At 39.8% G+C, this 13,240-nt stretch overlaps 1 protein-coding gene across 12 annotated transcripts; it reads left to right on the forward strand.

The window, feature by feature from the left end:
• Positions 1-1,718: 1,718 nt before the first annotated feature.
• On the forward strand, positions 1,719-6,297 carry LOC136545959 (putative 3,4-dihydroxy-2-butanone kinase). 12 transcript variants are annotated; one of them, XM_066537927.1, is made up of 11 exons: positions 1,719-1,824; positions 1,908-1,984; positions 2,071-2,265; positions 2,373-2,449; positions 3,234-3,346; positions 3,436-3,483; positions 3,963-4,043; positions 4,127-4,216; positions 4,845-5,017; positions 5,325-5,389; positions 5,600-6,297. In XM_066537927.1, exons 3-9 carry the CDS (start codon positions 2,192-2,194, stop codon positions 4,968-4,970), a joined length of 609 nt encoding a protein of 202 aa, XP_066394024.1. In that variant the 5' UTR covers positions 1,719-1,824; positions 1,908-1,984; positions 2,071-2,191; the 3' UTR covers positions 4,971-5,017; positions 5,325-5,389; positions 5,600-6,297. The 12 variants fall into 12 exon arrangements, with proteins under 12 accessions (XP_066394024.1, XP_066394033.1, XP_066394025.1 ...); XM_066537936.1 differs by having other exon boundaries at positions 2,110-2,270; XM_066537928.1 differs by having other exon boundaries at positions 2,110-2,265.
• Positions 6,298-13,240: the final 6,943 nt, after the last annotated feature.

Genomic DNA, 13,240 nt, shown 5'->3' on the forward strand with positions numbered 1-13,240 from the left:
CCCTTGGGTTCATGTCTGGCTCCTCATACATCCTTACTACCATCTAGAGTGTGCACTCTTACAAAATAGGGCCCAGCCTGAGTTGAGCTACTCGGCTTCGTGATCGAAACGAGTTATCCGGCCAACTAAGTGAGAGGCATGCGTTCAATCTCGACAGAAGCGCCAACAATGGTATGGTCCTTAATCGGCACAGACGGAACCACATAAGTCAACCTACACATAGATTCCATTTGACCTCCAGTTACATTATTCCATGGTTCTTTTCTATGATAGCAAATATAGCCAACCGTGCTCCGGTATCCACCTATATCTCGCAGGTGATAGAAAATCACCCTACTTCTACCGATCTAAGCATGGCTAAGCGTATATTCAATCCTGGACCTACACAGGATTAAAGGTATATATCTAGACAAGGTAGTTCTATGCATCAAGTGTTTCCAACCAACTCTTATAACCTAATGCATCAAACATAAAGGACTCAAGTGATATTTTGTAAAACATGGGAGACTTAGAATGCTCTGGGGCTTGCCTTTGATAAAGGAAGTTAGCCTATGATCCAGGCACTCGGGTAAGTCCTCAAGAGTTTGCTCCTCTCCTTCTAGAGCTATGGCCTGAGGTGCCTCCTGTTGTTCCTCTTCTTCTTCGTTGAATTCCAATAGCGGACGATCCTATATGCATGAGCATGAAATAAGATATCATGAATGCATATATAATGACATGTATAATATGATATGATGTGATAAATGCATCCTCATAAGTGTTCTCAGCAGCATTGCATTACGGTGATAACAAGTTACATTTTCTTTTACTGAGTAGGTGCATATCTCTTCTCTAACAACTTCAACAAACACTTATGTAAATCATTTTCTGGACTACAAGACAATAGCCACTAGTTTTATTAGAACTAGAGTTATACACATCAAAATAATGTGGTTGTGAACATTCTGGAAAGCTTATGAATTTACCTACAACTTTATTTTAATCATCTTAATGTGATCCAGTAGTTATCTAGGTCAAACAATTCAATCTTTCAGATCTGTCCAGAGAGCAAGCATTTCAGACAGCAGACTTCTAACAGCCATAATTCTTAAACCATAAGACCTATGACTATGAAAATTTAATACTAGGTACATAAGTGAGTTATCTACAACTTTGTTATAGTCACTACACCACAACACTGCTTCACCGTCAGACATCTGACGCTAAAAATTATATTTGGCGATGGATGATCTAACGCTAAAGATAACTCAGAGACCATCTAACGCTAAATCCTCATTTAGAGATTTAGTGTCGGTCGCTATAGGTATTCATATTTAGCGTTGAACCACTTGTCGCTAAAGCCAAGTGTACCATCAATCTGTCTGTCGCTAAAGAAAATGGACCCCACCCACCGTGACAAACCCTACGTCCTTTCCCAAATCCTAAACGCAGCCGCCACCACCTCTTCTTTCATCTCCCGCAAGCCGCCTCTCCCGCAAGCCGCCTCTAGCTTTCTAGCGGTCCTGTTCATGTTCACGCCGAGGTCTGCTTCCTCCTCGTCGCCCTCTATGTTCGGCTGGAGTTCATCCTCGTCCTCTACGTTCGGTGTGCCGCCCAGATCTAGAAGAGCTGGTAGCGTCTGAGGGGCTGACACGTAGCCAGGGTGTGGCAGCAGCCTATGGCCGAGCCGCTAGGGAGAGCGGCGACCCTCCTCTGGCGAATCCAGCCATGAAGCCCCTCCCTACCCCCCCCCCCCCCCCCCCCCCCCCCCCCCCCCCCGCTAGTGGAGGTGATGGCGGGGCCCTCCTACCGCGGATCTGCTGCGAGGATATCGATCTCGAGCAGGTACGTCTGGCCTAAACTTTTTCTCGAGTAATCTTGTCGTGGTCAGTAATTTCTTCAGGTCTGCCATGGTCTTTTTGATGCAGATGCCTTCCTATGCGCCCCTGCTATTGTGTGGCTGCAGCAAGTATGAATACACCTCGTCTACATATACTTTTGCATGGTTTGTCGTTGCTTGCCATATTTCATTTTGGATTTCTACATATAATGTGTCTTTCTCATAGCTATGCAAATGGTGACACATGCTAGGTTATCAAGCAAATGCCAATATGAGTAATTTTATTTCAGCAGTATGCGGCGTTTCACATCTGGAGCTTGAGCACATTCGATGTTTGCACCTCTGACAGTTGCATATGTTGGACTGTAGAAAATGCCAAACAAGACAGCTGCAACTAAGAAGGCTGCAATTCGGGCTTCAAAACTTTTCATATTGGGTGTGATTTTGTAAGGTTATACTTATCGCTAGTTCTTGGCCAAGTAGCTCTCATCAATCCATTTTGTGGGATTCCTATCAGGTTGGAGTTTATCCTTCTGTTCTTTTGTACTTGTAGGAGGATACATTCATGGACGACACAAACTAACTTATGGTGTCGATTTGGATCATATTCAATGGCTAGGTGTGCTGCAGGTGATAAATAAAACAAGCCTATTTATCTAAGTTGGTGTATTCCATTTCTTTTTTATTCATGTAATGTTTGAAATTTTGATTTCTTATTGCTATCATGCTTCTTGTACTTGTAGAGGATAGCTATTGGATACTTTGTAGTAGCAATGTCAGAGATTTGGCTTGTCAACAATAATTTGGTTGATTCACCTGTATCATTTGTGAAGAAATACTTCATGGAGTGGTTAGTCAATATGGGCAGCATTTTAATTTGGAGAAGTTTTTAAGTGATTTGTAGCAGCAATGTTAGAGAAGTTTTTAAGTGATTTGTAAGGAGCTACACATATCACTATGCAACCAATGTCTCCATTTGAGAAAAGAAAGATATGCCGATTGAATGACCCACCTCTATCATCTTATGCCATCAATCTCTTTTCGTATACTACTATGAAAAAAGAGATATCCTTTTACATTTAGTACCATGTTGTACTCTGCTTTGGAGACATTACTGCTGGAAGAGGAACGGATGATGGTGTATTGCATGGACCTCTTGCATACCATGGCATCATCATACAGAAATCCATGTATATAATCTCTCATACGCTTGTTGTGTTTCCCTGTTTGAACTAATAGTATATATAAGCATATGGCCATACTGTTTCTTTTCCATCTTTAAGAAATGTCAAATAGGAACTTCTGCATGAAAAAAATATCTTCATTGGTAACTTTCATGGTTGATGGTTGCTGGGATATTTCCATTTTTTCATATCAAGTTCAATTACTTATTCTAGCACTGTTTTGTTCATAGGTGGTGGAAGCGGCCATGAACCTGCCCATGCTAGATTTGTTGGGCCAGGGATGTTGACCGCTGCTATTTTTGGAGATGTTTTCGCTTCTCCACCTGTTGATTCTATTTTAGATGTATGTTTCTTTTTTAGTAAAACAATGTCTAGCTTCTTAAGTAGCATAAATCATCTTAGCTGACATTTAACTGCATCTTCTCATTGTAGGCTATTCAAGCTGTAACTGGTCCCCTGGGGTGCCTTCTAATAGTAAAGGTACTCTCACTGTGATATCAGTTTTAAAATGTCAAATCATGAGATAAGAGGGATCTTTAAGTACACTTGAGGATTGTACAATATGAGTATCTGATGCTTTGGGACCGTGCATTGTTTATTTATTACCACATCAATAACTACCATTTCCTCCACCTATCGTCCTGTGTTCATGCATGAATGGATAGAGAGGAGGGATAACATTTGCTTTTCTGAAATTTGCTTGGGACATATCAATTTTTAGTTCAATAAGAAGTCTGTGGTACATCTGTATTTGCTTTGAAAGGGGCCAAACTGTGGGTTGTTTTGGATAAATGTGTATGCTTGATGTAGGGATACTGGTACTTTTCTCCATTATACTTTTCTCCATTATTTTTAAACTGCAGTGCTCCATTTTGTTCAATTTTATAAGTGTAAATTGTGAAGCATTGCACTGCTCTCATCTTACTAAGCTTCATTTCTTCTTACCTTCAATTGCCAAGCATTTGCAGAACCACCCTGGTGATGGACTGAATTTTGGATTAGCTGCTGAGCAGGCAAAATCTGAAGGCTATAAGATGGAGGTTGAAAAACACACATATTACTATGTTGTGTGGCAGATCATATTAATTTTAATGACTATGTATCATTTATCCTCCAATTGTAGATGGTCATTGTTGGAGATGATTGTGCCCTTCCCCCACCTAGAGGGATAGCTGGTAGAAGAGGTTTAGCTGGAACAATTCTTCTGCATAAGGTATTTTGTTGTTGCCATTGTATTTTCTATCCTAGATTTTCCTCTTAGGCTCATCCCCAGTTACTGGCATGTTACATTCTTTCACTCAGCCAAGTTGACCTGTAAAAATCTCTTTAACACTCATCTGATCTGCTTTTTCATGCAAGCAGTCTTTTCCCTCTAATTTAAGTATTTAACTATTCATTATGCTCATCTAAAATAATGGGAGTGCCTTTTTAAGTAAGCCGATGTGCTATCTGCATGAACACTAAACACTTTTTCTCGAACACGCAGGAGAGCTGCATATCATTATATTAAGATGAACACTAAACACTAACCAATAGTGATCTTAACTGGAATCAAAGATATACTGCTTGTTCATGAAACACACGTTTCTAATCTAAGCCAGCACCTTGTACATCAAATATAGTGACTAAACCTTGTACAGTTAGGTGCTAGACTTGGAATGGGGAAACAGTAAGTAATAATTAGTTTTCAATAATCTTGACTTTTGGCATATAAGATCCTTTCTGTTGGAAGAAATTCTGGCTTTGTATTGCATGGATTTCAAACTTGAAGCAGCCAATGATTTCTTGTAAAATTTCTTCTCGCACTCTAATGTCTAATTTTAAGTTTGTTTAATCCATAGGTTGCTGGGGCTGCAGCAGCTGCTGGTTTATCTCTTGCAGCGGTTGCTGCAGAAGCAAAGCATCATCTGAGGTTGTTGGTACGATGGGAGTTGCACTTTCTGTTTGCACATTGCCTGGGCAAGTAACTTCTAATCGTTTGGGTCCAAGGCAAATGGAGCTTGGCCTTGGAATCGTAAGTTTAAACTGCATCTGTTATTATGATTGTATAATTAAACAATTAGCATACTTAGGGGTAGGGGGCATCCATTTTGAATTCCTGAAAGATTACTTATTACCATTGATCTGTGTTGTGCGAACATTGATTCAAGGCTGTAACAAGTGTAGGTTGTTCAGATAAATGGGAATTTATTGAGACACATAGACTGCTATCAAAACTTCCAAATCATGTTTTCAGCACGGGGGAAAATATTTTAAGCTCTATCAGAACCTTTCAATTATGAATCAATTTTCTAAACTTAGTGTTGATCCCTTAACTGTAGGAAACCGTCCACCAGCAAAGTTTCCTGTTCCTCTACCACCATCACCTTCAATTAAGGATGATGAGGTAAAACAAATTCCCTATTTGGATTTTTGCGATCTATTTTCTGAGGCCATCAGTTCACCTATGATCTAATGTGGAAGCGTGCAAGAAGTGCAAGTAGCTGTTTGCTGGTTCTGTAGGGGTTATGGGTGTAATTGTGTTTACCAATTCAATCCAATGCTTATTTGACTACTGCTATTTTAGGATTGAGAAATTCACTGCTGTTCTTTTCAGATGTGTAGAGGTACAACAGCTATTCTTGAAGATATGAAAAAAGCGGTAAGTTAAAAGCACTACAAATCATTGGCAAGAAGTTTTTTATTCTTGAAATGTAGATTAGAAATATGATAATTGTGCTGCTGACATGTGATAAAAAGACGATATATGAACTCTCACCTAGTTTTACTAGCTTTAGTATATAACGTTGGTTCCTGTCCAGTGGAAATCATATACATGATGTTGATGATTCTTATTAGTTCTATCACTGTATCACACTTCATTTCCAGCTAGTGTCTTTTTCTGTATCATTTTCCTAATATTATAATCGGGTTAGCTAATTTTATGATATAATTCGTTTTTTTCATGTAAAATATGACCAAAATTTAGTGTATTTTTTCTCTATTCCAGTTACCCTATGGATGATGCAGCTGGAACAATAAATGAAATTGGGGCAACAATACGAAGGGTGATGGGTGGAACAAGTGGAATCTTGTATGATAATTTGTGCTTTCCGAAGGATGTTCTTATTGTCTCTAGAGGAAATACATGAGATGGTGAGCTTATCTATGTGAGCTGTTGTAAAGTTTTGGTCAAATTTTTGAAGATGCATGTATGTTTGTTGAAGTTGAATCTTAGTTGTGTAGTGACATTTGTATTATTGTGGACAATTGTTGATAGATTAATTTTTATTTTTTTAACCATTTAAAATTGTCTCGTTGGGCTGTCTATCGCTAAAACCATATGTACCATCACACAGTCTGTCGCTAAAAAGTAGCAATGGACTATCTGTTGCTAAAAAGTAGCAATGGACTATCTGTCGCTAAAAAGTAGCAATGGACTATCTGTCGCTATAAATATTCAGGGTAGTAGACTCTCTGTCGCTAAAAGTATTGTCTAACGCTAAATATTTTTAGCGATAGGACTTACAGCGTCTATAGAAGTCTGTCGCTATAACTTTTTAGCGTTAGATTGTCTGTCGTTGTAGCCGCTTTTAGCGTCAGACCATCCATCGCTAATCTTGGTGTTGTGGTGTAGTGAGTACTACAACTTTGACTAAAGGAGTTTGGACAAATTCAAAATGGTTTGCAAACTAAAATTCCCCAAAGAGGGCTACATGAAAACTAAAAATTGAAAGCTTCAGCTCCAACACTAAGCCAATTTTTAGAGTTTTAAAGCAGCACTGAGTTGATCCTTGAGAGCCCTATTTGACTAAGTTAGGGACCAAACTAGCTCTTGATCCTTAAACAAAGTCTGTTCTACAGAAGCTAAACTACAACTTTTGTTTAAGGTCAAACCTCAGAACTACACAGAAACTGAAGTTCCATTTTGGTCAAAGCAGCATCACGATAAAGCTTTAAATTATGCTTTCTGGTCCATTACAGCATTTTCTGGACATTTGCTCTACATGAACCCTTCATGACTTTTGTTGTAGAGTTCAATTAGAGTCCTTTGGGCAAGGTTGCAAGGTTTGCTCAACGTCCAATGGTTCCATTCACTTAATAAAGCAATTCAAGCAAGGTTATAACCTATCATTTCATGTGACTTCTTGGTTCCAAACTTCATGAAACTTTTCCAATAGTCAATAGTAGATGGAAATAGATGTGAGGAACATGAAAGGACCACTTTCAACATTACTCAAGCATATCTTTTAAAAAAGGGTCAACATAGAAGTAAAGGTGTGTTGTCTAGGTTCAAGTTGGGGCTCATTCATAGAGAGTTGATCTCAACACCTTTGTCACCACTTACTAGTTTGAACCAGAGATCTTGATTACCACTTAACTTAGTCATGTTGGAGTTCAAGCCCACTGCTTAACTGGTGACAAACACCTGAGGTGTTACACAAGATCCTAATAGGATATTCTGCATAAGTTAGATAAGGTTCAAGTTCAACTCCTTCAACCTCAATAGCTTGATCCAGGACTCGAATACACTTCTTTAACTGAGATACATGAAACACATTGTGCATGGATTCCAATTGTTCTAGTAAATTCAGATGATATGCTACTGGTCCACATTGTTCTATAATTTGAAAAGGACCAATGTAGCGAGGTGCTAACTTCCCTCTAACTCCAAAGCGATTAACTCCTTTCATCGGTGAGACTTTCAGGTAGACATGATCTCCCACCTTGAATGCTAAGGGTCGACGCCTTTTGTCAATGTAACTCTTCTAGTCGAGACTATGCTGCTTTCATATTAGCCTGGATAAGTCAAACCTTTTCTTCAGCTTCTTTCACTAAGTCTGACCCAAAGAACCATCTTTCTCTGGGTTTAGACCAATTTGACGGTGTTCTGCATTTTCGACTGTAAAGAGCTTTGAAAGGTGCCATCTTAATACTTTCCTGATAACTGTTATTGTAAGAGAACTCTACCAAAGGTAGGCATTCATCCCACTTAAATGAATCAGTGAGTACACATGTTCTCAGCATATCTTCCAGAATCTGATGGACTCTTTTAGTTTGTCCTACGGTCTGAGGATGATAAGTTGAACTATGGATGAGCTTGGTACCTAGTGATTTATGCAACTGTTACCAAAATTTAGAGACAAACTGTGTACCCCTATCAATGTTTTCCTAAACGGTAAACGGTCTTTATACGGTCGCCCTTCGTTTAGCGTTTAGGTTGTTTACACGGTGTTTAAATGAAGTTAAACGGTCTAAACGGTTTTGTACTTTTAAAAAAATACATATAATTATATATGTGCATGTAAAAAATCAAGTATTCTAGCATTTATACATATTTATCCGAGTAAAAATCAATTATTTTGGTATGTATATATATTTATGCATGTGAAAAGAACCAAATATAGATATTTATGCATGTAACATATCAAGTGTACACATTTATAAATATAATAAACTTAAGTATACAAATTTATCCATACAAAACTGAACTAGATTTACATCGTGTTCGCCTAAACGGCCATTTAAACAGCTGTTTAGCCCATTTAATGTTGTTTATCTCCGTTCCGTTTAGGCCGTTTAGGCTGTTTTTTCCATTTTTTGACCGTTTAAACGGTCAACCGTTTAATTTCCGTTTACCCCCTAAACAAAACAGTTTACCACCGTTTACCATTTACTGGCCGTTTAATCCATTTAGGCAAACAACTATCAGCACCCCATGCAGACTCATGCGCGTAATATATAAGTTGGCATAAGATAAAGCAGAATGATCTGTTTTTACCAGAAGAAAGTGAGCTAATTTGTTCAGGCGATCAACAATGACCCAAATAGAATCATACCCTTTAGACGTCTTGGGTAGACCAACAATAAAGTCCATACTGATGTCATCCCACTTCCAAGATGGTATAGACAACGACTGCAACGGTCCCGCAGGCTTTAGATGAATAGCTTTTACTCGCTGATAGGTATCACACTTAACAACATACTGAGCAATCTCTATCTTCATTTTAGTCCACCAGAATCTCTGTTTCAAATCATGATACATCTTATTACTTTCTGGATGAATAGAGAATCTAGACAAGTGTGCTTCATCAAGGATATGTTGATGTAACTCAAGAACTTTTGGCACTATCACACGTTTCTAGAACCAAAGAACTCCCTCATCATCAATCTAAAAACATGGGGCCTTCCCAGACATAACTCTCTTCCTGATATAAGCTATTCCTTTGTTTTCCTTCTGCGCAGCAATAATCTGACTCTAGATAGTGGTTTCAATCGTGACATTAGCTAAAGTTCCCTATGAGACAATCTCTATATTCAACTTTTCCATCTCCTAACACAAAGTTCTATCCATTGGCTTTGTTGTAAGACAACTGCAATGAGACTTGTGACTGAGAGCATCTGCAACAACATTTGCTTTACCCGAATGATAATGAACTTCTAGATCATAATCTTTGATAAATTCTAGCCATCTTCTCTGACGCATATTCAATTCTGAATTGGGTAAAGATATACTTCAAGCTCTTGTGATTAGTGTAGATGTGACAACTACTACCCAATAGATAATGACGCTAGATCTTAAGTGCATGAACCACAACAGCTAATTTTAAATCATGGGTAGGATAGTGCTCTTCATGACGCTTGAGCTGTCTGGAAGCATAAGCAATAACTCGGCCTTCTTGCATCAGTACACACCCAATACCAATACTAGAAGCATTGCAGTACAGATCAAATGGCTTTTCAATATCTGGCTGAGCTAGAACAGGAGCAGTGGTCAGAAGCCTTTTCAAAGTTTCAAAAGCTTCATTACATTCGGGTGACCAGACAAACTTGGTTTGGTTCTTTAGCAACTTAGTAATGGGCTTCGATACTTTGGAGAAATTAGGAATAAAACGACGGTAATATCCTACCATCCCCAGAAAACTGCGAACCTGATGCATGAAGGTAGGTGGTTTTCAATTAAGGATATCTCTCACTTTGCCAGGGTCTACAAGCAACACCCTCGACAGACAGAACATGCCCTAAGAAATGGCACTTCATCAAGATAGAATTCACATTTGCTAAACTTGGCATATAGCTGGTGTTCTCTCAGGTGACTTAGAACAATGCAGTAAATATTCTACATGTTCTTTGTTTTTGGAGTATATCAAGATATCATCAATGACGACAACAATGAACCTGTCGAGCTCCGACATGAAAACTGGAGTTCATTAGGTACATAAAGTGAGTTGGGGCATTGGTTAAGTCGAAGGACATGACCAGATATTCATACAACCCATATTTGGTTATGAAAGCAATCTTTGGAATATCTTCCGGATGAATCTTTATTTAATGGTAACTAGATCTGAGATCTATCTTAGAGAACACTTTACCTCCCGCAAGTTGATCAAAGAGTAGATCAATGCGAGGAAGGGGTACTTATTCTTAATAGTCACCTCATTCAACGGGCGGTAATCAACACATAGCCTCAAAATTTTGTCCTTCTTTTTCACAAATATAGCAGGACATCCCCACTGGTGAAGAACTTGGTCTGACATAACCTTTATCAAGCAACTCTTGCAATTGTATCTTAAGTTTAGCTAACTCTTTCGGAGGCATCCGGTATGCCCTTCTAGACACCAGAGCTAGTACTAGGTTTCAACTCAGTCACAAATTCTACATCTCTATCTAGAGGTACACCAGGCAAATCATCTGGAAATACATCTAGAAACTCTCTTACTACTAGAATATCTTTTACATCCTTAACAGTGGCTCAATAAACTCTTTCAACTGCCCTCTAGGAGTTGGTAGACGGATAAGCAACTTAGAACTACATTCAGGTGAATTCAACTGTATAGTCCTATTCAAAGTATCAATGATGGCTCCTGCGTTGGCATAACTAATTCATGCCAAGGATTACGTCTATGTCTTGATCCTTAACAACAAGTAGATTGGTCAGAAAAGTATGCCCAACAAGTTCTACAGGAACATGCTCCACTACCTCCTTGGTATACATTTGTCCCCCAGGAGACTATATACAGAAACTTCCCTCCATAGTCCTCGATCGACAACTAGTACTTCATAACAAAGGCTCTATTGATGAACGTATGTGATGCACTAGAATCAAACAATATAACTATCGGTTGTTTAGCAACAGAAAACCAACCCATCATCATAGCTTCACCTTCAGGAATCACTTTAGCCTAGGTATAGTGGATATGACCCAACTTAACAACAATTCTATTCTTTGGATCCGTCAGGTCGACTATTTTGTGAGGTTTTGGAACAAATACTAGGGGTATTCGGCTGATCTGGATAGGTAAGAACTGTAGTAGGTCGAACAATTGCCTGTTGCTAGGCTTGTTGCTGAGGTGGATGACAAAAGGAATGATGGACAGGTTGATAAACAATCCTCTGACTCTAAGCACTGTCACCAGAGGATTCTATTAACATATTATTTCTCTTCTTTGCCCCCTTACGCTGATGGTACTTATCATCAAAAGTAATGGCAAGACTATATGGAAAATGGACCCTAGGCCCATTTACTTTGGATTTTGGTGTTTGGTGACCAACACAACCAAATTGGACTAATGAATTTGCAAGTGTTTGTTTTGTAGTTCAATAGGGTGTAAGACATGACTTGGACGAAGGTGACGTGATAATCCGATGATCAACATCATAAGCAAGACCTTAGAAGCACAAGAGAAGATCCAAGATATCAAGCAAAGTCCAAGCACAAAGATAGGAACCAAGCCGGACGCAAGATCGCAAAGAAATGAGCTCACAGAGGTGACCGGATGCTAGACCGAACATTGGCGGAAAGCGACCGGACGCTCCGATCAAGAGGCTCGGCAACAGCAGGCGTGACCGGACGCTAGGCGACAAATCAATCGGACACAGGACTGCAGCGTCTGATCAAGTACAGAAAGGTTCCAGAGCGGTGAAATTGAGACCAGACGCATTCGGTGGCATGTGATCGAACACTGGCAGTGTCCGATCAGTTGATCGCAACTCTAACGGTCGGGATGATCGGACGCATCTGGTCAGAATGTGATCAGCGTCCGGTCAGTAGCAGAAAAGCGGGATTTCATCCCCAATGGCTACTTTCTCAGTGGGGCTTATAAATAGACCCCCAACCAGCCATTTGATGTCTATGGAGCTGAGGAAACATATCAAGGGTGTTGATATACCATTTTAGTGATCTCCACTTGCATAGTGCTTAGTGATTCATTAGGTGATTAGTGTAGGTGCTTTGCGAAGTGCTTAGGTTGATTAGACCACCGCTTATGCGCTTGCTCTAGGTTTAGGCCTAGTGTTTAGTGAGGTTTGCATACCTCTTACCACTCGGTGCTTGTGCACACCATTGTTGTACATCGGAGGGGCTTGTAGTCTTGCAAGATCACACCGACCGTGTTTATGGTGTGACTGCCACCGTGTACCAGAGGGAACAAGGCCCAGTGGCGTTTTGGCTAGAAGCTTGATAGTGAAGATGGTGGGAAGCATCCAGGAGAGACTTGCTGAAAGGCATGTTGGAGACCCACTTGCACATGGGGAAGGCCCGAGGCTATCCATGGAGTTACCCAACCGGAAGCTTGGCCCTTGTGAGAGATTCCTTGCGAGGGGCTCCAACGAGGATCAGGGGGAAGCTTGCGTGCTTCTCTATACCTTGGTAAAAATACCAGAGTCGTCTATGGGAGTTTGCATATCTCTACCTTTCTCTTTAGCTTCCGCATTTACATTGATTGCATTACTCCTTCTGTGGTAGAGATAGCAACACACTAGCAAAACCATAGTTACATATTTAGATAGTTTATCTATTGCATAGGTTTTGCTAAGGTTAGAAAAAGAGGCCATAGTTTAGAAGTAGAACTTTAAGTTGCCTTATTTATCCCCCCCCCCTCTTAGGTGTCACGGTCCCCTACAAGTGGTATTAGAGCCTGTTGGCTCAATTTGGACCTTTGGCTTAACCGTCGTTGAGTCGATGCTATTAAGAGTTGTTGGGATGGATACCTCTAGGCCTCCGCACTTTGATGGCACTAACTTCCCCTATTATAAAGCTAGAATGGGTTGCCACCTTGAGAGGTTGATTTGGGTGTTTGGAGACTCACTCATGATGGGATGAAACCCATTAAGAATCCCGATAAACCCATGAAGAGTGAAGAAAAGGAAATTCATTTTAATGCTAGGAGCTAAAAATTGCTTATTTGAATCATTTAGTATGGATGTGTTTAACCAAGTGTTCACTTTAAATACGACACATGAAATTTGGTTAAAACTT

Source organism: Miscanthus floridulus, chromosome 3 (assembly GCF_019320115.1).
Source record: "Miscanthus floridulus cultivar M001 chromosome 3, ASM1932011v1, whole genome shotgun sequence".
Lineage (NCBI taxonomy): Eukaryota > Viridiplantae > Streptophyta > Magnoliopsida > Poales > Poaceae > Miscanthus > Miscanthus floridulus.